At 38.1% G+C, this 27059-nt stretch overlaps 1 protein-coding gene across 1 annotated transcript in view; it reads left to right on the plus strand.

The window, feature by feature from the left end:
* CUL5 (cullin 5) overlaps window positions 1–27059 on the plus strand; it is a 103743-nt gene that overhangs the window by 65858 nt on the left and 10826 nt on the right. Inside the window, exons 4-11 of the mRNA XM_073904055.1 lie at window positions 3544–3882; window positions 8240–8333; window positions 10156–10286; window positions 10529–10636; window positions 14016–14080; window positions 22449–22581; window positions 23406–23537; window positions 26148–26271. Of these exons, the coding sequence (XP_073760156.1) occupies window positions 3544–3882; window positions 8240–8333; window positions 10156–10286; window positions 10529–10636; window positions 14016–14080; window positions 22449–22581; window positions 23406–23537; window positions 26148–26271 (1126 nt within the window). The remainder of the gene's footprint in view (window positions 1–3543; window positions 3883–8239; window positions 8334–10155; window positions 10287–10528; window positions 10637–14015; window positions 14081–22448; window positions 22582–23405; window positions 23538–26147; window positions 26272–27059) is intronic.

A 27059-nucleotide genomic window follows, 5' to 3' on the forward strand; every position in this document is an offset into this window, starting at 1 on the left:
AGTGTACAGGTCTTTCACCTCCTTGGTTAAGTTTATTCCTAGGTATTTCATTCTCTCTGATCCAAGTGTAAATGGAATTTTCTTAATTTCTCTCTTTTTTTTAAGATTTTATTTATTTAGGGACGCCTGGGTGGCTCAGATGGTTAAGCGTCTGCCTTCGGCTCAGGTCATGATTCCAGGGTCCTGGAATCGAGCCCCATGTCGGGCTCCTGGCTCAGCAGGGAGGCTGCTTCTCCCTCTTCCTCTGTCTCCCCCCCCCCCGCTCATGCTCTCTCTCTCTCTCTCTGTGTCTCAAATGAATAAATAAAATCTTTAAAAAAAAAAGATTTTATTTATTTATTTGACAGAGAGAGACACAGCAAAAGAGGGAACACAAGCAGGGGGAGTGGGAGAGGGAGAAGCAGGCTTCCCGCTGGGCAGGGAGCCCGACGTGGGGCTCCATCCCAGGACCCTGGGATCACGACCTGAGCCGAAGGCAGATGCTTAACAACTGAGCCACCCAGGCGCCCCTTAATTTCTCTTTGTGACAGTTTGTAATTAGTGTAAAGAAATGTAACAGATTTTTGTATATTGATTTTATATCCTGCAGCTTCACTGAATTTGTTTATTCTGACAGTTTTTTGGTGGCATTTTTATGGTTTTCTGTATAAAATATACTGTTATCTGTAAATGGTGGAGTTTTACTTCTTCCTTTTGTTCAGCCCTGTCTCAGCTCGTTTGTCTCTCAAATCTTTATGCTTGTACAAGCAGCCGGTTATATATATTTTTTAAAGATTTTATTTATTTATTTGACAGAGACACAGAGAGAGAGGGACCGCAAGCAGGGGGAGTGGGAGAGGGAGAAGCAGGCTTCCCGCTGAGCAGGGAGCCCGATGCGGGGCTTGATCCCCGGATACTGGGACCATGACCTGAGCGGAAGGCAGACGCTTAATGACTGAGCCACCTAGGCGCCCCTGCAGCTGATTATATTTTTAATCGCTCCCAGGGAAGTATGTACCAAGTCCTTTCGGTGTCCCAGTGTAGGTGATTTTTTATAAAAGAGAGGAATGCCGTGGAGAGTGCATTGGTGCTGGTAATGCTTCTACTGTCGCCTTTGCATTATGGAATATGGTCAGGGAAGGTCTTTTTCAGGAAGTGATACTGGAGCTGAGACTCAAATGATGGGGTGTTACCTTGTGAAGATCTGGGATAAAGCTTCCCAAGTGGAGGGAGGAGCGAGTGTAAAGGCTGTGAATCAGGAATGAGCTTAGCCTGTTTCAGGAACAGAGAAAGGTTAGTGTGGCCACGGTGTGGTAAGTGAGGGGAGGGGGCAGGAGCTCAGTGAGGTGGGGGCTGTTGAAGGGTTTTAAGCAGAGAGCTGTGATCTGATTTTCACATTTGTGTTGAAGTGGGGTGTTTGGATGACAACTGTAATTGAGATGAGAGGTGTTGATGGCAGTGGAGACGGATATATAAGTGGAGGGATTCAGGATGTCTTTCAAAGGGAGAACGAGTAGGCAGGTGCCGTCATTGTTTCTCCTTTACAGGTGAAGAAACTGAGGGTCAGAAACTGTAGGAGATTGGCCTCAGACAGCTGGGACCTGGTGAAGCTGGGCTTCTAATGAAGTCCAGTTCTGGGTCCTGAGTTCCTAAGGATAATGCTAAGCACTCTGGGGGTGTATAAAGAAGAGCTGCAAAGTTTGATACATAATTTTTTATATATGTATTGCACTTACACATACGTAGGTAGCACTCTTGGTGGCGAGGAGCAGGAACCCATCTCAAACAAAAAAAGGCAAATGTGTTAGTATGTAAAATCCAGTGTGGAAAGTGCAAGGCTAACACTAAAATGAAGGATATCTGGATTTAGGAACTTGGAACGTTGTGAGAACTTTCCCCATGTGTGTTTTTCTACTCTTAGCTCTGTTATCTTCCACAGCTGTTCGTCTTTTTGGTTGTTGTTGTTGACCTGGTGACCATGATTAGCTTTTCCTTCGGTGTGTGACCTGAATGAAGACAAGAGTCTGGCTCCAAGGTTTTAATTAGCCTAGCTCTAACTGACCCAGCTCAAATTGAGGGCCCAAGCCTGGGTCTGATGCTTTGTGTGTGTGTCTTTGCCCACGTGTGCGAGCGTATTTCAGTGTCAGTGTGTATGTGTCTGAAGTATGTATGATATAGAAGAATTTGACTTATCCAGAGGACAGCCCTTATAGCAACTTGAGCTACTTGCTGTTCAGTGGAGAACCTGAAAAGTCAGTCCAAGAGTCCCGAGCGGCTAAGTGTTGGGTTAGAAGCCTAGAGGCCCGCGGTTCTAGTTTTGCTTATGGGAGAGCCACGTAGCCCCACTCAGATCTAGTTATGCACACAATTCTCGTAAGCTTGATTATCGTTGGATGGTCCTGTAGCGCATGAGCAGCAGTGTGTGAAACCAGGAGAGGCTTCGAGCTGTCTGCTGAAGAGACATGACTGACAGGAAAAGGTGAAACATAATAAGAAAAAAGTGAGAAAAAGACTTAAACTAAAATAACTTTAAAAGTTTTTCTATGGCTATTCGTATTTTAGGTGATTGTCCTACATACCTTGGCATTTCCTGAGGGCATTCAGTTCGTATTTATTATGCACTTAAAATATGCTAGGCCTTGTGTGAGTTGAGTTGTGTGTAATAACATAGATCTGGTTCCTGTCTTCAGAGTGACACTAAAATAAAATGGATTATTTATACAGCAGAGTAATGGAATCAAGAATGGATTGGTGGTGGCAGGTCTCCATCTCTTCACAGTGACCAAGGCACTGACCGAGGAGTGTGTTATATAGTAGGTAGGGGCATACATGTTAGAATCAGATGAGGATTTGAATCCCTTTGTTGTCATTTTACCAGCAGTGTGCTCTTTGGCAGGTTATTCAGTCTTTGTAATCTGTTTTCCTAACTGTAAAATGGGGTAACGCCCACGTGTGTTGTCAGAGTTTAATAAAACACTGGCTTGGTAGTTTTTACTGTTAGGGCTCAGGTTTGGAGAAAGTTGCTGATTCTGAGACAGATAGGAACTATCTTACTGTCCATACAAAACACTGATTAAAAAAACTGAGTTAGCAACCAGGTCACAAGTCATAGATTATTAACATTAAAGTAAGTATTTGTTAACCTTTAGTATCTTAATATATTGAGGGTGATTTCGGAAAAGTCAAGGTGAGTAAGTCTGAGTTTTCATTGCTCTGTATAGTTACTGTGTAAATAGTAAATAGTTCAGAAATGAAGCAAGTACCACTAGTTATAATGGTAAAATAAATCTTAACCAAACTAAAAAGGCCAAGGGAAATTAATTTTGAAAATAACCTACCATGCATAGAATAAAATAATTCTTGAATACGTTACAGACTCCTTATATGGTTAAAGACCTTATAATGATACAGTAAAGTCGTAAAGTGGAGAAACCTCGGATAATTTTTAGTTCACCTCCTATTTTATAGTTGAGCTAAAGCAAATTATTACTTGTACAGATTTAAATAACGAAAATTAGAACCATTCTTGTTGCTTTGTAGTAAATTTCAGTGAAGTAGAATTGATTGTGCAAATTGAATACCAGTAAAAGAGGGACTTTACTCCATCAATTAGCCTGCCTGTCCCACTTTCATCTTCACAGACCTATACATCCATTCATTCAACAAATACTGAGTGCCTGCTGTGTTTTATGGCAGGCATCATCTTTGAAGAGTTTTGCTATAGAGGAAGGTAAAACATCAAGCACATTGATAGTTAAAGTGTTTCACCTTGCAGACCTCTGGGGAGAGATTTCTATGGATTTAGAAGTTGTGCTCATCTCAGGCAAAATACAGGAGTTGATGGCATGTGGCAAAAAGTTTTTTTCTTCACGGAAGCTAGCAAAAGGAGACAGGGAATACAAGGTGAGAGAGATGGTTTATCACTACCCTTTCCCTTCGAGACATATTTTTCAAATAACAAGTATATATTTAGGGTTGACTATGTAGTATTTTGGTAAATGATGGGAAAGAAACATGAAAGGAGTAGCATGGTCTCTGCCCTCACGGAGCTGACCCTCTTGTTAAGACAAGACTCATTTGCAACAAGGGGAAAACCACGACGCAGTCTCCTGTTCTTCTCTTTGCTCAAGTGAAATAGTTCTCTAAAGGATTTTTCATCTCACAAGGATTTAGAGCATAATTAATCTCTTTACTTAAAAAAATAAAAGCCTGGGTATGACAGTTTTCAAATATTTACAAAAGTGTTTCTGAGAAAATAGTACAGCGAACCCTAGCCCCCACAGCCAGCCTCTGGTTTCAGCTGCGAGCGTCGTTTTATTCTGTTTTCTTGCTCCTTTTGCCCATTTTCTTTCCTTTCCTTTTCTCTTTTCCCTTCCCTTTCCTTCCTTCCTTCCTTTTATCATTTCAAAGAAATTTACGATGTCATGCATATTTTACCCTATATAACACAGAGGTGTATTGTAACATTACTTTCAATGCCTGTATTTTATCATACATATTTCGTAAATACACCTAACCTAATGGGCATTTTAATTATTGTTACAGTTTATTCCTTATGAATATTACTTCCTGGGACATCCTTACATGCCTTTATCTTTTTAACACTTTTATGTACACATGGGGCATTCTCTTGGAATGGAATTTACTGGAAATGATGAAGCCAGGGGTATGCACCTTTTACAAGTAGCTACGTAATACCAAACCGATCCTCAGAAATGCAGTAATTTTTTTTAGGATTTATTTATTTATTTATTTGACACAGAGAGAGAGAGAGAGAGAGAGAGGGAGAGACAGGGAGAGACGGAACACAAGCAGGGGGAGTGGGAGAGGGAGAAGCAGGCTTCCTGTGGAGCAGGGAGCACAATGCGGGGCTCGATTCCAGGACCCTGGGATCATGACCTGAGCCGAAGGCAGACGCTTAATGACTGAGCCACCCAGGCGCCCCGAAATGCAGTAATTCTTACTCCCATCAACAATGTGCCTGTTTATCTTTGCTAATCTGGGTTTTGTCAGTCTATTAATTGTGACAATCTAGTATTGTAGATTTAAAAAGAAAATTTACGTGCCTTTAAAAGTTATTAAGGCTAGACATCTTTATTCTTATTATGGACCAATTATATTTCTTCTTTTTTGAGTTCAGGCTAATCTTTCATAAACATCACTTTCATTATTCTTTTTTTTCCTAAAGATTTTATTTATTTATTTGAGAGAAAGAGAGAATGAAAGAGAGCACGAGAGGGAGGAGGGTCAGAGGGAGAAGCAGACTCCCCGCCGAGCAGGGAGCCCGATGTGGGACTCGATCCCGGGACTCCAGCATCATGACCTGAGCCGAAGGCAGTCGCCCAACCAACTGAGCCACCCAGGCGCCCTCACTTTCATTATTCTTATTCAGAAACCATAGTATCATTATTTCTTATATCTGATGTTCAAGACTCTTCATATTTTGGCTCTGACCTATTTTTCTAACTTAATACTGTCCAGCAAGACTCATTGTACTCCAATAAATAGTTCCTTATTCTTAAATTTCTTCCTATCCATTTTTTTCCCTTGGATTCATTTTTATGAATTTTTTTTACTTGTTTTCTTAATGTTTTACTTTCTACTTTTCCTCTGCCTGTTTAAATCCTACAGAATCCTTATAGTCCATCGTGTGATAAAGTCACTGCAAATTCTGTAGACTTCATCAGTTTCCTCTTACTTGAAATTCCACTGTACCTGTTGTTTCTACCACTAGATTTAGTAGCAAATTATAGACTGCTTTGTTGTGGGGCCATGAATACACAGCTATGGACAAAATTAGTCTCTGTCCTTGTGAAGTTTATAGTGTCATAATGATGTATTTATTTCCACATCTTTGCTTTATTTGCGAGTTGAACTTCTTTCAATGTATCTCTGTTATATGAGAATTATACACAGATTTTTAGATGTGTACTTACATGTCCCCAGCTGGACTGTAAGATTATTGAAGGTATAAACCATGTTTTATACTTCTCTATTCCTTATAGCACTTAACTCAGTTCTTAGCATGTAGCCATCGCTAAATGTATACTCGCTCTGTTAATGTAGTAACAGAAGTTGTAGTCTTTGGAGTCACCTACCTGGCCTCATGTGACACTAACTACTGTGTAACACTTGCAAGTTACTTAGCCTCTCTGAGCTTGTTTCCTTATGTGTTAAATATCTACTTTCTAAGGCGGTCATGGGGGTTAAATAAGATAATGTATGTAAAGCATTTAGCACAATGCTTGGTACAGACTAAGTGCTCATTAAAAGATACCTCTTATTATAATAGTTAAGCCTCTCAAACCAGAAACTGCCTCAACAGACTCCCTAGCTCCTGTCATCTAAGACTTACTAGATTCTGCTTAGTTTCTTCAATTATCTTGTCCTCTCTTTTTAATCCTCATTGTAACCCACAATAAGAAAGGCATCTTATTTTGTGGCTTAGTATACACTCTGCTTATTTGCACATATCTGAAACAAAAGTTCTTCGAAATAATATTCACTGTTATTATGTATGACATACTCTGCTTTTTTCCATTCTGTTCTGTGTTGTTAAAGAAAGCTGGTTACAGCCATTAACACATTTCAGAACAACAGCTTGAAACACACACTGGATTTTTGGGATTTGCAGAAGTTGGACTCCTACCCAGTCACACAGCTGTGACTTTTCAGTGAAATAGAAACTGGGGATGGAGGGACAGAGGCTTGGGGCTCATTCTCACTGCACGTTCTCTCTCTTCCCCCTGAGTTCAATGTATTTAGATTCACCTGTTGTCAGTCTGGCCTCGCTGCCGTGGGCAGGAGTGCTCAGTTGTGTGGTCCCGAGCTGGTACCGGGGGAGATTACTCAGGAGTTGGGACAGACCTTCCCACCTTGGCAAGGCAGAAATTCTCAAGCACGTTTTGTGTATTGTTTCTCTAGGAAATTGACATCCACGGTTTTTAAAGTTGTTAGCATAATTCTCAGAAAGGGACCTGAGAAAAACTTTTTATTACGAAATTTTTTAAACATTTAAAAAGCAGGCAGAATATAATGAATCCCCATTACCTAAGTTTAGCTTCAGTCATTGCCAGCATTATGTCAATTCCAAGGAGAATTTTTAACAAAGAACTTTTAAGACACACATAATTCCCTTCCTTAGTACAGACAGATGATCTTTATTTCAGAAGATACATATCAGCCTTAGTGTACTGTGCTTGAGTGCTCACGACCTATTCATTTTACTTGATGCCTGCAAGAAGAATAAGTAATTCTGTTACATGAGGGAGCAGTGGTGGGGTGGGTGGATTCTATTGAGGACCGCCTAGAACACCAGACCCTGGCCATGTCACCTGGAATATTTCAGCAGCCTTGTTGACCAGTCTGCTCTTAGGGGGAGTAGACCTTCATTGCATTTATCTCATGTTTAAAACCTTTGGTTCTTTGTTCCCTACCCTACCTATAGAATAAAAATCCCAAACCATAGATTTTTCCTTTACGATCTGCTTCCAGCCTCCCTTTCTCGTTTTCTCTTCCACTCTCTGTCTCTTGCCTACCATATTCAGTTTCTTCTTATTCCTAGAATACTCAATCCATTTTGGGCTTGTAATTATTTTTCAAGATTCAATTTAGATGGCGTCTTGTGGATGAGACTTTTTTAACTACCCCACGAAGTATTTAGTTGCTCTGCCTGTTTTCTCGTTTGTTGGGCATGAGTATGAGTGTGTGTGTGTGTGTTTTGCCACTTACCCGAGTTGTATTATTAGTTTATGTTTGCTTTCTCCCCTAGCCTTTGTTAGACAGTGCTCCTCCTGCAACGCAGGGGTTGTATCTTAGTCTTCTTTGTCTCCTAACCACTTCTCTGCTGCCTGCACGAAGTAGGCGTCCAGTGATGGTTTGTCGAATGACTGTATTTAGAATTTTAGAATCTAATTTTAACACATGTTCTCTCCAGATAAGAATTCATCAAAGTTTATTTTTTTCATTTTGTTTTGTATATTTTTCAGTTTTTTTTCCTCCCCTCCTTGGGGACTTCTATTAAAATTTCTAAAGAGAATGTAAGTTCTGTAGCCTTTTTCTTGGGGTAAATATACCTTGGTAAACTAGTATAGAGTATCCATCTTCAGTGCTCCTGTAGCGAAGGTAAGTAAGATCTACTTTCATTATACTTAATTTTTGCTGTTGTTGAACAGTATGGTTTTATGGAGCTAAAAAGGCAAAGTGGGGTGGAGTAGGTTTGTGCTTATATTAGCCTTGACCAATTTTTGATATATTTCAGCTCATGGAATGCTGTGTAAATGCCCTGGTGACATCCTTTAAAGAGACTATCTTAGCAGAGTGCCAAGGCATGATCAAGCGAAATGAAACTGAAAGTAGGTAAAACATCACATAAAGTTCTCATAATCTTTTAAGAGGGTATCTTTGAAGCTGATTACTTTTAATAAGTTGTTGTTAGATCATCCTTTTCTGCATAGGTATATTTGTTACAGTAAACTGTGCTTAAAGAAAATGATAAAATATTTAACACAGCAGTACTGTAAAGAAGGTTATAAATTTACATTTTAAACATTCCACTGTTAGGTATCTATACTTGTGTGTAGGGGATGGGGGTAGATTTCAGTTTGTTCTCAGATGTAAGGCTCTGCTTTTAAAGACTCATTTAAATGATAAACATTTGGGAGAGACTAGAACTAGGTATTTGACTTTTGTGTGGAACTTTGTGGCGAATATTTTTAGAAAGTAATACAACACTCCATGTTAATGATCTTTATCCCTTTCCCCTAAAATACATTATAATTTAAGATTTCTGCAAGTGTACTTTTTTATTACAGACATGTTTTCTTAATAAAGTTATATTTTGGGAGGTTGCGAGTGCATTACAACCAATATGGTAAAAGTTACCTATATTTCTAACTACTTGGAGATAACTTTTTTTTTAAATTTTATTTTATTATGTTATGTTAATCACCATACATTACATCATGAGTTTTTGATGTAGTGTTCCATGATTCATTGTTTGCGTATAACACCCAGTGCTCCATTCAATACGTGCCCTCCTTAATACCCATCTTTTAACATTTCGGTGTATTCCTGTCCAGGTTTCATTGTGTATAATTGCAAAGGTCCTATTTAATCTCTAGTTGCATTTAAAGTATGTATTTCAGTTCATTTAGGTTCATGCACTTGTAATTTTGTAGTAAAAAGCTCATTGGCATAAATGAAATACTTGGATTTTTGTATGCTAGGCCAAATAGAGTTATTTCTAAATCCGTGTTGGGTTCCCTTCAAAAGAATTTATTTAGTGGTAACCAGTTCTGTGCAGTAAGATTTTTGTGAAGATCAATTAAATGGTATAACAGGAGAAAGTGCTTTTATAAACTGAAAAATTCCCTATGAATACAGTTTTATATTATCTCTAATACACTTTTATAATCACTTTGGATAGTCTGATGATGTGATTTTTTTTTTTTTGCCACTTGATGATATGGTGCTATGTATTCAATATTGTATCTACCTTATAAAATACACTACCCTTCTGCGTAAATTTTTGTACTTCTTAGATTTAAAAATACTCCATTATCATATGACTTCACTGATATGTGGAATTTAAGAAACAAGGCAGAGGATCATAGGGGAAGAGAGGAAAAAAATGAAACAAGACAAAATCAGAGAGGGAGACAAACCATGAGAGACTCTTAATCCTAGGAAACAAACTGAGGGTTGCTGGAGGGGAGGGGGGAGGTGGGATGGGGTGGCTGGGTGATGGACATCGGGGAGGGTATGTGTTGTAATGAGCACTGGGTATTACATAAGACTGATGAATCACTGACCTGTACCTTGAAACTAATATTATATGTTAATTAATTGAATTTAAATTAAAAAATAAAATAGTCCATTGAGTTGAAGGTCAAATGACTCACCTTTTAAGAGGAGTTAGGTTTTGTGCTGTGTGATCACTTTTAATTAGAGTTTCTTTTAAAAATAAATTTTGTCAGAGAAGGTGGATCAGTAAGTTATAGTACTTATTATAACAACTCTTAATTATACCCACAGAATACTACTAAGGTTCTCAATTTCCAACTAATATTTCTCCAGACTTTTACTATCTTAGGCATTCTAGACCCAAGATACAAATCAAAGAGAAATTTATTTTGATGGATCAGATGATGACATGAGTGTGTTCTGTCACTTCAGAATTACATTTAATGTTTTCATTGATGGACAAAGTTCCCAATGGGATAGAGCCAATGTTGAAAGACTTGGAGGAACATATCATCAGTGCTGGCCTGGCAGATATGGTAGCAGCTGCTGAAACTATTACTACTGTGAGTGTCCTTGGTGGATGTGCGTCAGGGTTGTTCTTTAAATGCGGGATTGGGTATTTAAAATAGTAATTGATGACAGAACAGTAATGTTGGGATGCCTTTTAATAACAAGAAAAAGGTTTTTCAGAGAATTCCCAAATTTTGGAACTATAGTGTATTAAAATTTCGTTTATATTTTTTCATTTTTTGGTATTGTTTTCTTTTTAAAAAACTCAACTGAGTATAAAACATTTTATTTTTAGGACTCTGAGAAGTACGTTGAGCAGTTACTTACATTATTTAATAGATTTAGTAAACTCGTCAAAGAAGCTTTTCAAGATGATCCGCGATTTCTTACTGCAAGAGATAAGGTATATATTCTTGTATATTAACAGTATTGTCATAATTTACTTTAAAAAGAAACTTGCACCATTATGCTACTAAATTATAAACTAAAAGTAGCAACTCTGATTTTTTATCTGGAGGACAACAGTTTTTATTATATTTGGTTTGTTACATGTTTTTGTAAGAATTGGGTATGCTTACAAACTAGAATCTAGCTAGAAAATTTCTCTCTCCCTCATTTTTTGGAGAATGTTTTTTTAATATTGAATTCCTATTCATCCACCCTTTAAGACCCCCCTCAAAGCACACTTCTGGAATGTCCTTGGTACCCCGCCTCCCTGCACGTCCTGCCCTCGAGCAGAGTTGATCCTTCTGCCCTCTGCCCTTTTCACAGGACTCCTGGGTATCATGTCACGTTCATATCATGTCACGTTCATCCTGCTTCTCTGACCCTTTTTTCCTGTCCTTACTAATACGGGATAATAATGAACCATGGTATTATCCTTAGGGTTTTATCTTCTTAAGATTTTTTTTTTTTTTAATTTAAAGAGAGAGAATGGGGGGGGGGGGGCCGGGGGGGAGAGGGGGAGAGAGAGAGAATCCCAGACTCTCCACTGAGTGCAGAGACCCACACAGGGTTCGATCCCACGAGCCTGAGATCATAACCTGAGCCGAAATCAAGAGTTGGACGCTTAACCGACTGAGCCCCCCAGGGTTTTATCTTTTTTTTTTAAAGATTTTATTTATTTATTTGATAAGAGAGACAGCGAGAGGGGAACACAAGCAGGGGCAGAGGCAGAGGGAGAAGCAGGCTTCCCGCTGAGCAGGGAGCCCGATGTGAGGCTTGATCCCAGGACCCTGGGACCATGACTTGAGCCGAAGGCAGACGCTTAACGACTGAGCCACCCAGGCGCCCCAGGTTTTATCTTTTTAAATGTCATAAATCTATCACTAGAATTTAGAATCAGTTTTTTCACTTTCCATCTTTCTTATTTCCCAAGTTAGATTTTTTTTTTCTTTCTGTAACTCTAAAAAGACCATCAACTTTCTCCAGTAGGGTTTTTTTTCTCTCACTCCATTTTTAGGTAGGTAGATAGATAGAGAGAGTAGGAAAGGCATTAAGGGAGGATGGAGGTAATATGAGTTAATTCGAAATACTAAATGGAGTGGCCAGCAAAGGCTTCGTTGAGGGGCACTTGAATCAGGATTGAAAGTGATTAAGAGGGGCGCCTGGGTGGCTCAGTCGTTGGGCGTCTGCCTTCGGCTCAGGTCATGATCCCGGGGTCCTGGGATCGAGCCCCGCATCGGGCTCCCTGCTCAGCCGGAAGCCTGCTTCTCCCTCTCCCACTCCCCCTGCTTGTGTTCCCTCTCTAGCTGTCTCTCTCTGTCAAATAAATTAAAAAAAGTGATTAAGAAGTAATGTCACGTGGCTGTCTGAGGGAAGAGTATGCAGCAAAAGGGGACAACAGATGCAAAAGCTGTAAGGCAGGAATCTACTTGGCATATTCCAGGAACAAAAGAGAAAAAGGTCACTGTGGCCTGAGTGGATCCAGGGAGGGGAGAGGAGTAGGAAATGAAGTCAGAGATAAGACTCTGAGCCATGGTAAGGAATTTAGTTCCACCCTGAGTAGGATTGAAAGTCATTGGAAGGTTTTGAACAGAATGGATATGACTTATATTTTAACAGGACCTCTTGGTTGCTGCAAAAAGACTAGACTGAAGGGAGGGCAAGAGAAGAAGTAAGAATATTGGCTAAGAACCTATTTAAGTAATTCAGGAAAGTAATGATGGAGGCTTGGCCCAGAATGATAGTTGGTAGAGGTAATCAAAATCGGTTGGATAATGATTATGACAAACTACACAAGCTTTGCTAATGAATCAGGTGTAGAATGTGATAGAAAGAGACCAGTCAGGGATGACACTCAGATTTTTGTTCTGATCAGTTAGAAGCACATGCTTGCTGAGATGGGGAAGATGATAGGAGAGGTGGCAGGTTTTGGGAGGGATGGCCATAAGGAGATGAGGAACTCAGTTTTGGACAAGTTAACTTTGAAATGTTTATTAAACATCTGTGTGGCAATGTCAAGCTTGGTGTATAGGGGAGAGAATACAACCTGAAATAATAAATTTGGGAGCTTTAGCATATGGATGGCATTTAAAGTGCTGACGCTGGCCATGATCACCAGTGCAGTGAGTGAGGATGGGAAAGAGAAGGGATCCAAGGACTGGCCTGGGCACCGACAGTTTGGTTATGAGAAAGATGAAGAACTGGCTTTCATGAAGAGAGAGCAGAGTGAGCGGAATGACCAGGAGAGTGCAGTGTTGTAGACAACATGTAGAAAAAGCACTTTCGGGAGGAGGGCATGATGTGCTGGTTTAAAATGCTGCTGATGGGGCCCCTAAGTGGTTCAGCCTTAGGTTAAGCGTCTGCCTTCAGCTCAGGTCATGATCCTGGGGTCCTGGGATTGAGCCCTGCGTTTGGCTCCCTGCTCACTGGGGAGTCTGCTTCTCTCTCTCCTCCCTGCTCGTGCTCTCTCTCTCGTTATTTCTTTCTCTCTCTCAAATAAATAAAAATAAAAAATTAAAATAAAATGCTGATGTGTCTGGTAAGGTGGGGATTAAGCATTGTCTTCTGCATGGAGGTTGTGAGTGACTTTGGCAAGAACTATTAGGTTGAGCAGTGATGCAAAAGCCTGGTTGTGGAGGGTTTTTCCGGTAGGAATGGTGGTAGAGAACAGAGACCATGTGTTAGGTAATTCGTCCAGGAAGTTTAGCTTAGGGAGATAAATGACGCAGGAGCTGGAGGTGAGCAAAGGCAAGAGAATGTTAAGATTTAAATAACGCTTTGTTTGTGTGCCTAGGAACAGTGGACAGGGAAAGATGACATAAAAGAAATCGGAGGAATTCTGTTCACTTTGGTTTTATTAGCAAAATAGGGAGCCGCATCCTCAGCTGCACGTCTCCCTGGGGGAGGAAATGTGGGAGGCTGAAGGGAAAGATGATGTGTGAAGTGTGTTCTGGGAGAGTGCATGCACAGAGACAATGGTATGGTTGTCAGGCAGCTCTGAGACCCTGCTAGAGAATAATGATGGTTCTGACGTGGGAGGGAGCATGCTAAAGTCAGGACTTGAAATTTCTGTCAGGCCACAGACACCTTTAAAATAATCAAACTGTATTGGGGCGCCTGGGTGGCTCGGTTGGTTAAGTGACTGCCTTCAGCTCAGGTCATGATCTCAGGGTCCTGGGAGCCTGCTTCTCCCTCTGATCCTCCCCCTGCTTGTGTTCCCTCTCTCGCTGTCTCTCTCTGTCAAATAAATAAATAAAATCTTTAAAAATAAATAAATAAAATAAAATATCAAACTATTTTAAATATTTAATGTTCATTTCATTGTAAATTCTTTGCAGGCATATAAAGCAGTTGTTAATGATGCTACCATATTTAAACTTGAATTACCTTTGAAGCAGAAAGGGTAAGTTTTTAAAAGTCACGTTTAAAATTCTTAACTTTTTTGGAGTGTTGGGTGTGCATTGTGCCCTATCATCCTAAATCTGTTAGGTTTGATTTTTGTTGCTGGTTTTTTGTTTTTGTTTGTTTTTTTACTTTTATGGTTTTTGCTCCCTTTGAATATTAAAAACTGTCTCAAATTTTAATTTCATATTATCTCCTTTGGTGACCAAAAATGTTGATCTTATTTTTTTAAGTAGAAAAATGTTCTTAATCTTTCAGAATCTCTACGTGATTGTTTTTCCTCCTTGTTAGTCACTAAAGTTACTTTAATATAAAAGCATAGAATATAACTCAGTTCACCATAATAAAAGAGGGCAGTCAGTTTTAATGTAAGTATATTGCCATTTAAAAAATCAAAATTTAATGAATTAAAATGGATAAATAATAAATTTAAAAATTGATAAACCTGAGCTAGTTATAGTACCTTTAGAGTAGTACGAAGCAATAAAGGTTAATTGGAAAAATATTTTGATATAATTTCTAGCTAAGAATTGCTATTTTAGGGGCACCTGGGCAGCTCCGTTGGTTAAGCTCTGCCTTCAACTCAGGTCATGATCCCAGAGTCTTGGGATCGAGTTCCGCATCAGGCTCCTTGCTCAGCAGGGAGCCTGCTTCTCCCTCTGTCTGCTGCTCCCCTGCTTGTGCTTGCTGTCTCTGACAAATAAATAAATACAATCTTTTTTTAAAAATCGATACATTTTTTAAAGATTTATTTATTTGAGAAAGAGTGTATGTGTGCCTGTGCACGTGCTTGGGGGGAGCAGGGGCAGAGGGGGAGGGAGAGAGACTCTCAAGCAGACTCCCTGCTGAACAGGGAGCCCCAACGTGGGGCTGGAGCCCAGGACCCTGAGATCATAACCTGAGCTGAAATCAAGAGTCAGACACACTCAACTGACTAAGCCACCCAGATGCCCCAAGAAGTGCTATTTATTTATTTATTTATCATTTATTTTACAGAGCACATGGAGTGGGGAGGGGCAGAGGGAGAGAGAGAGAATCCAAGCCTACTCCCCACTGAGTGCAGAACTGGTGGTGGGGCTCAGTCCCACAGCCCCGAGATCATGACCTGAGCTGAAACCAAGAGTTGGCTGCCTAACTGACTGAACACCTAGAATTGCTATTTTAAACAAAATTTATATATAATGCTAAAATACTTGAAAAATAGCTTTCTTAAGAATGAAAAGTAATTAGGGCGCCTGGGTGGCTCAGTTGGTTAAGCGACTGCCTTCGGCTCAGGTCATGATCCTGGAGTCCCAGGATCGAGTCCCACATCGGGCTCCCTGCTCAGCGGGGAGTCTGCTTCTCCCTCGGACCCTCCCCCCCTCATGTGCTCTCTCTCTGTCTCTCATTCTCGCTCTCTCAAATAAATAAATAAAATCTTAAAAAAAAAAATGTTAACTTAAAAAAAATGAAAAGTAATTTTTTAGAATTTATTTTAATCATTTTCATTTTGTCTTTTTTGAGCTGTGTAAGTTGAGTGATATTACAGTGGAAGATACCTGGGTCATACAACATTATAGTAACTTGACATAGTTTAAGAGGCATTTGTCTTGTTTTCTTTATACATTGTGAAATGTGTGAAATACATAACACTGTGTCTTCAAAATCTCTTCATTTGGATACAGAAAGGTCTTCCTCATTTACCCCTGCTCCCAGCATTTTTTAATGAAAATTTTCAAATTTTTGTCACTATGTTGCTTTATCAAATATGTATCTCTCTGTACATCCATCATTCAGCTTTTTAAATGGATTTCAAAAGAAGTTTCAGGGAACCCCTGGGTGGCTGTCAGTTAAGCGTCTGCCTTCAGCTCAGGTCATGATCCCAGGGTCTTGGGATTGAGTCCCGCATCGGGCTCCCTGCTCAGTGAGGAGTCTGCTGCTCCCTCTGCCCTGCCCCCCTGCTTGTGTACACACTTGCGGGTTCGCTCTCTCTTGCTCAAATAAATAAATAAAATCTTAAAAAACTTGTTTCAGGCACCAGTAACTTTTACTCCCTGAACACTTCAGCATGCAGTCATTAATTGACCTTGGTGTTGATTTATGTTCTCAGATAAAATTTACATGCTGACATATGCATCCATCCTAAGTGTACAATTTTGTGAGATTTGACACATGCGCCTAACATGCGTTAGGATGTACCATGTGTTCATCATCCTTGAGAATTACCTCATGCCCATTCCGTCAGCCCTACCCCTGCCTCCTTCCTGAGGCAGCCATTGTTGTGATTGTTTCAACGTAGATGACTTTTGCCTGATCTAGGACTTTATATAAATGGAATCATACGATATGTACTTTTGTGTGTAAACTTTCAGTGCAGCACAGTGTTTTTGAGATTCATCCATGTTTTTGCAAAGCACAGTGGTTTGTTTTCCCAAGTGTTTGTACTGCATTACCCTCCCACCAGTAAAACAAGGGAGTACCAGTTGATCCTCATTTTTAACAATGTTTAGTGTTGTCAGTTTAATTTTAGTCATTCTAGATGTGTGTAGTGATTATCTCGTTATGGTTGTAATTCCATTTCACTCATGACTATGGCTGTTGAGCCCTTTTTCTTATACTATTTGGCCTTCTTATATTTTGCTTTATAAAGTATTCCATTTTTTTGCCTGTCTTTTTTTTCCTACTGCATTATTCCTTTTTTAATTAGGGACCTGTAAAAGTTCTTAGATATTCTATATATAGACTCTTTGGGAGATACATGCTTTTCTTTTATGGTTTTTGCTTTTTTGTGTTTTGTCTAGAAAACCTTTGTCTTTTTCTACCCCATGACACAAAGATAATCTTTTTTGTTTCTTCTGTAAGCTTTATAATTTTAGATTTCACATTTAGTTCTAAGATCCATCTTAAAATAATTATTATTTATAGTGTAAGTAGGGAGTTAAATTTAATGATTTTTTTTCCTTTTCCATATGGATAGCAAGTGGTTTCATTATCCTTTGTTGGAAATACTTACCATCCCCACTGCATTGCTTCGGTGCCTTTTGTAAAAAATCAAGTGACTTAAAAATATGTGTGTATTTCTGGACTCTCTGTTTTATTCCATTGATTTATTTGGGTATCCTTAGGCCATTACCACATAGTCCTAATTAATACAGTTCTGTACTAAGTTGAGTAGTAGTATTCTGTAGTCAGTTGAGTAGTTTAATTTTGTTCTATTTTTCCATGAACGCTTTTGATGTTCCAGTATTTTGTTAGTATGTAGAAATGCAGTTGATTTTTGTATACTGATTTTATATCCTGTTACCTTGTCAAAAGTATTAGTTCTAGTAGTTTTATAGATTTCTTAAGAGTTTTCTATGTAAATAATCATGTAATCTGTGAATACAGACAGTTTTACTTCTTTCTGATCTTTATACCACTTATTTCTTTTTCTTGCCTTGCTACACTGGTTAGGATCATAAGTACATTGTTGAATAGAAGTTGTTAAAGTGGGCAGCCCTGTCCTTTTTGTCAGGCTTGGGGGGGAACCTTTAATATTTTATCACTAAGTACAAAGTTAGCTGAGGGTTTTTCATATATGCCCTTAATCAGATTGTTTTTATTTCTAGCTTGTTAAAAGTTTCGATAATGAATGGGTGTTGACTTTTATTAAATGCTTTTTCTGGGTTGAAATGATCATAAGGTTTTTCCTCCGTATTCTTCTGATGTGGTATTTGGTTTTTTAAAAAACATTTAACCAGGGTTGAATTCCTAGGATAAATTCTACTTCGTTATGATGTGTGTTATTCTTTTTATATAGTCCTGCATTCAGTTTGCTAATAATGTTGGTTAGATTTTTTTAATTTATATTCATGAAGGATTTTACCTCTTTCTTTTCTGGTCTTTGTGCCCTGTATAATTTTCATTTTAGTCATGTCTTTGTTTTTTTCTGGTATGACGATTATGCTGGCTTTTTAAGAAGGATTGTGAGTTACTTCCTCCTTTTGTACGTTCTAAAAGAATTAGTGTAATTGGTATTACTTCTTCCTTACATGTTTGATAGAATTCATAAGTAAAACCATCTGGGCCTGGGGTTTTCTTTATGCGCAGATGTTGATCCCAAGTTCAGCCTCTTTAGATTTCTTAGTTAACCTAGTTTTAGTTGTGGTCAGGTGTGTTTTTCAAGGACCTTGTTCATTCTCAGTTGTCAGACTTATATTAGAGCCTCATTAGGATGAGAAATACATCCACAAGAAACAAGGCCAGACACTATAGTTGTAAATGAGTATGTGTATCTCTAAGTTTGTCCACTGAGAGGGCCTAGCAGCAGTGACACGCCAAAAGCAATGAACACAACTAGCACCAGATCTAGTCCACGAAATATTATTGTCTACTGAAAGAAATTAGGGCTCTGTGAAAAATGGCTGATTGTACCAGACGTGGACTGTTTCTTAACAAAACTGCAACCCAGCCCCTGATTGGATTAAAGTGATTGGCCTTCTCCATAGCAGAATAGAGCGGGAACCCACTTCCATCTTAATGGAAGATGACATCATCTGGTGCCTCTGTGATGCTTTTATATGTAGTGCCCAATAGTCACTGTGACATTACCAGGCTTGTGAAGGCAGAGATACTTATGATGAATTAAGAGAAAAACCATTTTAGAAACAGACGCTCAGATGATCCCAATATTGGAGTTGGCAGATAAGGACTTTAAAATAATTAAGATCAATAGCTTAACCACAGTGATATACCACTCACACCCACTCGAATGGCTAAAATTGAAAAGACAGTAACAAGTGTTGGTGGGGATGTGGAGAGAGTGGGTTCATATATGTTTCATCCATATATGGATGTATATATGCAGCTACTTTGAAAATAGTTTGATAGTTCCTCAAGAAGTTAAATATAGAATTAACCATGTAACCCACAGTTCCACTACTGGGTATATACCCAAGAGAAAAAAAACATACACCGTCTCAAAAATTTGTACATGAATGTTTGTAGCAGCTTTATTCTAAATAGCCTTCCCCAAAAGGAAACAACCCAAGTGCCCATTGTCTGATGCATGGATAAGCAAAATGTGGTATATCTGTGCAATGCAATATTATCCAGCCATAAAATGGAATGAAATTGGTACATGCTACAACATGAATGAAACCCTAAGAATATGCTAAGTGAAATCAGCTACACACAAAAGGACACATTTTCTATCATTCTCTTATATGAGGTTTCTAGGATAGGCAAATTCATTGAAAAAAAATAAAATAGACATTAACGGGCTGGGGGTGGGGAGAGTAGGAAGTTATTGTTTAATGGGTGTAGGGTTTCTGTTTAGGACAGTGAAAGAGTTCTGCATACAGATAGTGGTCATATTTGCAGACCATTGTGAATGTACTTGATGCCCCTAAATTGTAAAGTTAAAATGGTAAATCTTTTTACCACAATAAAAAGGCAAATCTTTTTTTAAAGAAATGAACTACCAGTATATGTTATGATGAGGATGAATCTTAAGAACACTATGCTAAGTAAAAGAAGTCAGTCACAAAAGACCACATATTGTATGGTTCCCTTTATTGAGATGATCAGAATAAGGAAATCCATAAAGACAGAAGGTAGATGACTTGTAGCCAGGGGCTGGGAGGGAGAGATAGCTGGAGAGTGACTGCTAATGTGTATGGGGTTTCTTCTGGGGTTAATTAAAATATTTTAAAATTTCATTATTCTAGGGCGCCTGGGTGGCTCAGTCGGTTGAGCGTCTGCCTTTGGCTTCGGTCATGATCCCAGGGTCCTGGGATTGAGCCCCGCTTTGGCACCCTGCTCGACGGGGAGCCTGCTTCTCCCGCTGCCTCCCTCCCTGCTTGTGCAAGCTCACTCACTCTCTCTCTTTATGACCAAAAAAAAAAAAAAAAAAAAAAAAATCTCTAAAAATTTTTTTTTAAATTTCATTATGCTGATGGTTGTACAAGTTTGTAGATATACTTAAAAAACACTGAATTGTGTACTTTAAATGGATGAACTGCATGGTATATGAATTATATCTTAGTAATAATAAGCTTAAATAGATAAGTAATAAATAATTTATATTAATGGACAAATAGGTGGAAATTGTTACCTGAGGAAAGGTAAAATATCTATAGCAATATGTAATTGGAATTATAGAGAACAGAAAAGGGGGACATAAGCAATATTTGAAGAGCCATTGACCAGAAATTTACAAAATGGATACAAGATGCCAACTCTTAGATTCCAGCATCTCTTTGAATCCCAAGCAGGATAAATGCAGATTAAACCATTCCTAAGTATGTCACAGTGAAACAGCTAAAAACTGAAAACAAACAAACAAGCTCTGAAACAGCCCCCGGAAGGGAAATGACACTCGGCCTTCACAGGAGCGACACTGAAAAGCTGACCCCTGTCTTCTCAGGAGGCACATTGGAGGGAGGGAGACGGGTAGACCACTGCAGTCAGGGCATCTGTTCCTGCAGGAGCCAGGCATTGTCAGCGTGAATAGATGGGAAGAAATAGAGGAATTCTGGGGAAGTAAGTTAGTGGTCTTCTGGTTGCAGAGAAACCTTTCCGGAGTCCGCCAGTGTGGACGCTGGAAATCAGCTCTTGGGCCTCTCCTTCCCCATCTGCTCTCCTCTACGCTGGAGCCCTCTGCTGGAATTACCTTATAATTTGCCCTTTCCACTTCTTCCCACAGTTAATCTTCCCTGCTTTCCAGAGAAAGGCGTGCCTCTCTCTCTTGTTACTGCGGTGTGTTGCCTTGAGACAGAAAAAGCCTCCAAGTTGCATAAGAAAGGAATATTTTGAAACATTGGGATTGATGTACAGAAAATGAATTTCTGATAACTAGATGTCAGATCCTTTTGCAAGTCATGTGGTTTCCAATTCTTGGCTTTACACACAATTGATGGCTAATTTGATGCATTACTAAAAATAACCTTTTTTGTTAGATCTGTATGTATTTTTTAAGCAAATAACTCAGGAGGTTCTCAACGAGTGGCATAACATCAGAAAAACTTCTTCCAGTCCCATCTACTTATGTGAATAAGATTTTTCAGGACAGACATACAGTTATAAAAATAAAAAGTAGAAATAAAATTGATTGTAATTTCTGGATTCGTTAAGTAGGAGGGAAAAAAGTTTCATCTACCTCATTAAGATATTATGTATGTTTTATATACACAGACACAACATAATTATTTTGTTTTGATAAGTTATGTACTTAAAATAATTTGAATAACTCAATTCTGGGAAAATAACACTTGAATTTTATGTACACAAAATTTAAAATGTTGAATTTTAATTTATTTACAATTATAATTTAGAGAAGCCAGATAAAGAATAAATGCAAGGGCGCCTTTATGTACACAAAATTTAAAATGTTGAATTTTAATTTATTTACAATTATAATTTAGAGAAGCCAGATAAAGAATAAATGCAAGGGCGCCTGGGTGGCTCAGATGGTTGAGTGTCTGCTTTCGGCTCAGGTCATGATCCCAGGGTCCTGGGATTGAGTCCCGCATCGGGCTCCCTGCTCCTTGGGAGCCAGCTTCTCCCTCTGCCTCTCTCTCTCTCTCTCTGTCTCATGAATAAATAAAATCTTATAAAAAAAAAGAAAAAACGCAAGACTTTCAAGCATAAAAATATAATACATTGGTTTTTAAATTTTGTTAGCAAAGTAAAATAGAGATGCAAGTTCTTCATTGTTTCAGAAAAGTTTGTTTAGGGGCGCCTGGGTGACTCAGTCGGTTGAGCATCTGTCTTCGGTTCAGGTCATGATCCCAGAGTCCTGGGTTCGAGTCCTGCATTGGGCTCCCTGCTCAGCGGGAAGCCTGCTTCCCCTCTCCCTCTGCCTGCTGCTCCCCCTGCTTGTGCTCTCTCTGTCAAATAAATAAAATCTTTAAAAAAGAAAAGAAAAGTTTGTTTAGTTTTCTAAAAAGGTTGATGGTAGGTATCACATAACTGTGGAGTTTAGGTTACGTTGGATACATTCCAAAGAACAGTTTTTTTCCTGACATATTAATAACAAAAAGTTCTAAATGTTAACTTATAAAATATGCAAGGATTTACACAATTTGTTCAAAAGTATTTAGCAAGTTAGTACCTGAATAAAAATTTTTAAAGATCATTGACAAGGCCACCACTAGAGGCAGGGCAGGGCAGCACCCAGGGTACAAAATATATGTAGGTTTCCTCTCGGCATCCTGCAGGTGCACCTGTGGGAACTTAAGAGTAAGTGCCTCCTTAAATTATGCACCCTTGTTGTTCATTTATGCTCATCCTAGTCTCAGCCCTGATCACTGGGTTTATACAACCTAAGAAGTTTGTGAAAAATTGGCTTTAGAAAAAATATTTGCAGATATCATTCACTTTTTATCAACTGCTTTTAATTTGTTTTTTAGGGTGGGATTAAAAACTCAGCCTGAATCAAAATGCCCTGAGCTGCTTGCCAATTACTGTGACATGTTGCTAAGAAAAACACCGTTAAGCAAAAAACTAACCTCTGAAGAGATTGAAGCAAAGCTTAAAGAAGTGGTATATATTTTTTTAAATTTCAAAAATTTTAATTACCTTAGTTTGAATTTGTGTTGTGCTTATTAGACTTTGTGTGATAGCAGCTAATGTTGTGAAATCTTACAGTATAAGATCTCTGTAGGGCAGTTATTTCTCTTCCTGGGAATTTTTATTCTGTAGCTTCTAGAAAAGGGAAATAGTATTTAATTCTTCCCCTTCCTGATTGTTTTAAAGGAATTCAATGCTAGCTCCTATTAAAGGACAAAGAAAAGGGAAATGCCGCTGATGGTGTTTGGAATGACAGTAGAGAGACTGGGGGTTTGTCACTTCTCTCTTTTTGTGAGAGCTCAAAATAGATAACTAGAAATGAGTGAATGTAGGTAAGAGTTCGTTGCTTTCATTTTTGTCTCCTGGCTGTTAGTGTAATTTGCTATAAGCCCAGGAATACAAAGAAGAAAAAAAAATAAGAAGTAAAGATAGAAAATATAGACAAAAAGACTTAGAAGATTAGTGTCAGATCAAAGTGAAAAGGCTATATAGAAGAGAAATTTGGGGAAAAACCCTTAATTTTCATCTAAAATTTTATTATTTATTAAATCTGAAAAATTGATGTTTATAGGAACTAAAAGGTTATTTGATTACAGTCTCAAATTTGCTAGCTTTTAAAGTAGTAAAGTGTAGGGTATGGGGACTGGTCATTTTTCAGAGATGGGTGATTCAGTAGGCTTCTATCTATATATGTATATATAAATTTCTGGATTTTGATGTTGGAGTATGGAAAGGTCTCAATGAGAGAGTTGGCTAAGAATATACATGAATTGAAAGTAACTTTGTTTTTTGTACAGCTATTGGTACTTAAATACGTACAAAATAAAGACGTTTTTATGAGATACCACAAAGCTCATTTGACACGACGTCTTATATTAGACATCTCTGCTGATAGTGAAATTGAAGAGAATATGGTAGAGTGGCTAAGAGTAAGTAAATTTTTTAATATATATTTTTTTAATATAACACATAGTTCTTATGTCTGCTTATTAAGTAATACATTTTGGTGATGTTAGTGTCAAAGAAGTAGGGGATGATTTATAAGAGAATGGCATCAGTGATATAAAATAAAGTGATATATAATATATTTTCTTAATCAAGACTTTAGTGAGACACTTTTGCTCTTGGTTTGCTTCTGATGTTTTGCACTTTTGTATTTCCACTTTCATTTGAATTGACCTTATTAAATGGGCTGTGGGACAAATCATTGCATTTTTAAGGTGTTTTCAGTACTAAATACTTAACTGTAGGGATGTTTGTAAATAAAGACTTCTATATAAAGCTAAAAGAACCAATACATAAAAGATGATGGCTTACTTAGGGTAATCAGTGCTAATTTAATTATGATTAAATTCTCATATCAAAGTATTTTAAATCTGTTCCTGCCAGTTCACTTAAATGGAATTTGAGTTATACTAAAATGAATGTCTTTTATGTATATATATGGTGTTAAGATACATATTGTGTTATATAAGATTATATATTATATATAGTTATATGTCTTTTATATATATCTCCTTCATTTATATATATATATTTCACAATATACATTTATAGATTGCCCTGCTTTGCATGATACTGTAGGATAGTAAAATTACTCTGCAAACTGACAGTGTGCAAAATGATCTTAATGTTAACAATCAGTGGGAAAAATTATTTTGTAACTCTGAGAAATTTCTGTTAAAACATTAAAAACTCTATCTTACATAGGAAAAAAATTTGTAAAATGAGTATGTATTTAGTACACTATAATTTAAAACATAGGAAACTTTTAGAACTAAAGTACTATTTTTCTGTAAAAACCTAAGATTAGTTAGGAAAATATTTGCAATTCATATGTCCAATATTGTATTTAGAATACATACAGAACTCTTACAACTCCACAGTAAAAAGACAGCTAAGTTACAAATGGGCAAAGAATTAAAATAGACGTTTCTTCCCAGAAGATACTCACATGGCTAATGCATGTTTCAAAGATGTTGGACATCATTAGTCATTACTCCGGCCTTCCTCCCACTCTCCTTTATTCCCACTATGGTAGCTAAAATTAAAAAGAAAACAACAAGTCTTGGCAAGGAAGAGGAGAAATTGGAACCTCATGTGCAGCTGATGAGACTATAAATCAGTGCAGCCACCGGGGAAAACTGTTGGGCCATTCTTAGAAGTTAGACATAGAGTCAGCCCAGCAATTCTCCTCCTAAGTAATTCTGCTCAAGAGATATGAAAGCATATGACCACACAAGAACCTTGTTTGTGAATGTTCAAAACTGCATTATTAATAAGAGCCACAAAGTGGAAACAACCCAAAATGTCATTCAGCTGATAAGGGATAAACCAAACGTGGTTTAATCATACAATGGGATGATACTTAGCAGTCAGGAGAAAAGCAGTACTGACACACACTACAACATGAGTGAACTTGGAAAACGCTGCTTAGTGAAAGAATTCAGTTACAAAAGACCATGTAGTATGAGATTCCACTAAAACAAAATGTCCACAGTGGCCAAATCCACAGAGACCCTGTAAATACACTAAAACCTACTTAATTGTACACTCTGAAAGAGTGAGTGTTCTGGTGGATGAGTTGTATCTCAGGAAGGCTGTCCTGTAAGTGAAGAGTAGTTTGACCAGCCCAGGCCTTCTTGTCGTGTGACTTAGAATATGGCATGAGCATCTTCTGTGTGCCTTGAAGAGTTGTTAGACTCCCTGTAAGTTTGGGTCATCTTCCAGCCTGTGGTTTTTTGGGCTCTCAGTGTTGTGAAAGTTTTTGCTGGTGTCACTTCTCCTGGGGTGTCTTGTTTTTGTTGTTGTTGTTGTTTGTTACTACTCCTTTCTCACTTAAGTTGATAATTTACCTTCAGTAAATTTACCTTAAGATAATTTACCTTACGTTCCTATGCTTGTATATTTAGAGTCTTCAGCGTTGGCAAGTTGACCTCAGTCAGCTCTTCTAGAATGCTATTTATGTTCTATTAGATTATTTTCATTTCCAGCTTTATTTTTATTTCTGTGGTATGCTTTTGTCATTGTCATTGCCCACTTAGCTCTCTTGATTATCCATTTTTATAAAATGTCAAGTGGATTTCTCCCTGGAAGGCAAGGATGCAACAAAACTGTATGCTTTGCTTTCTGTGGGTAAACTGGATTAACAGATGACTAACAGATTTTGAAAAAAAGTGTTGTGATTGGTCATGATGAGAAGTAAATTTTGTACTTTATGCATTCCTCACATTTAATATATGGTGATAACTGAGAGTTGACTTGGGTTGTTGAGGGACTGGTGTTACTGAACTATACTGTGGCGACTGATTCATGTATATTGGAATCATGCAGAGAAAGCCTCGGTGACCTGTACTCTCTCATTTAGTTTTTAAGAATCAAATTTAATAGGTATTACAATATAAGTATTCTAATAAATAAGAGGGGAATGATTTTATATTAAAGCATCCAGGACTTAGTTTTCCATTAAAAGTTTTTCCTAATAGTATATCAGATAATATATTATTGTTTGTTACCTCTTTTGTCTTTGCCTTTCATAGGAAGTTGGTATGCCAGCAGATTATGTAAACAAGCTTGCTAGAATGTTTCAGGACATAAAAGTATCTGAAGATTTGAACCAAGCTTTTAAGGAAATGCACAAAAATAATAAATTGGCTTTACCAGGTATTATTTTATAATTACGTGTGTGTGTGTGTGTGTGTGTGTGTGTACACACATTTATATGTATATATATATACACACCTTTTTAAAGAGAATATTTTTGTTTTCCAGTATATTAAAAATGAACCCTAACAGTAACAGATACAAAGATGTTACAAAGTCCACATTCCTTGAAGACATCCAGCAAAACAGAATTTAACAGAATTTAGATTTGCTAATCCTTATTTTTATGTATGTATGTATTTTTAAATTATTTTTTATTTATTTTTTAAAGATTATTTATTTGAGAAAGAGAGAGAATATGAGCAAGAAGGGCAGAGGGAAGGGAGAGAGAATCTCAGGCCAACTCTGTGCTGAGCGCAGAGCCCAACCAACACAGGGCTCAGTTTCATGACCCTGAGATCTTGACCTGAGCTGAAACCATGAGTTGGATGCTCAACCGGCTCTACCACTTAGGCACCCCTATTTTTTATTTTTTCAAAATAGCCACAGTTCACTGCCTGAGCTTTACATGTTTCAGATCCAGTCACATGAAGAGACTTATTTTTTATTTTAAGATTGATTTTATTGATTGATTGATTGATTATAAGTAGGCTCCACACCCAGCATGGAGCCCAACAGGGGGCTTGAACCCACAACCCTGAGATCAAGACCTGAGCTGAGAGTTGGATGCTTAACCGACTGAGCCACCCAGGCATCGCCCCCCTTTCTTTATTTGAGACAGAGAGAAAGAGAAAGAGCATGAGCGGGGGCGGGGGGCAGAGGGAGAGGGAGAAGCAGACTCCCCACTG

The sequence above is a fragment of the Callorhinus ursinus genome, unplaced genomic scaffold (assembly GCF_003265705.2).
Source record: "Callorhinus ursinus isolate GAN/ISIS: 27379988/994484 unplaced genomic scaffold, GSC_fseal_2.0 scaffold19, whole genome shotgun sequence".
Classification (NCBI taxonomy): domain Eukaryota; kingdom Metazoa; phylum Chordata; class Mammalia; order Carnivora; family Otariidae; genus Callorhinus; species Callorhinus ursinus.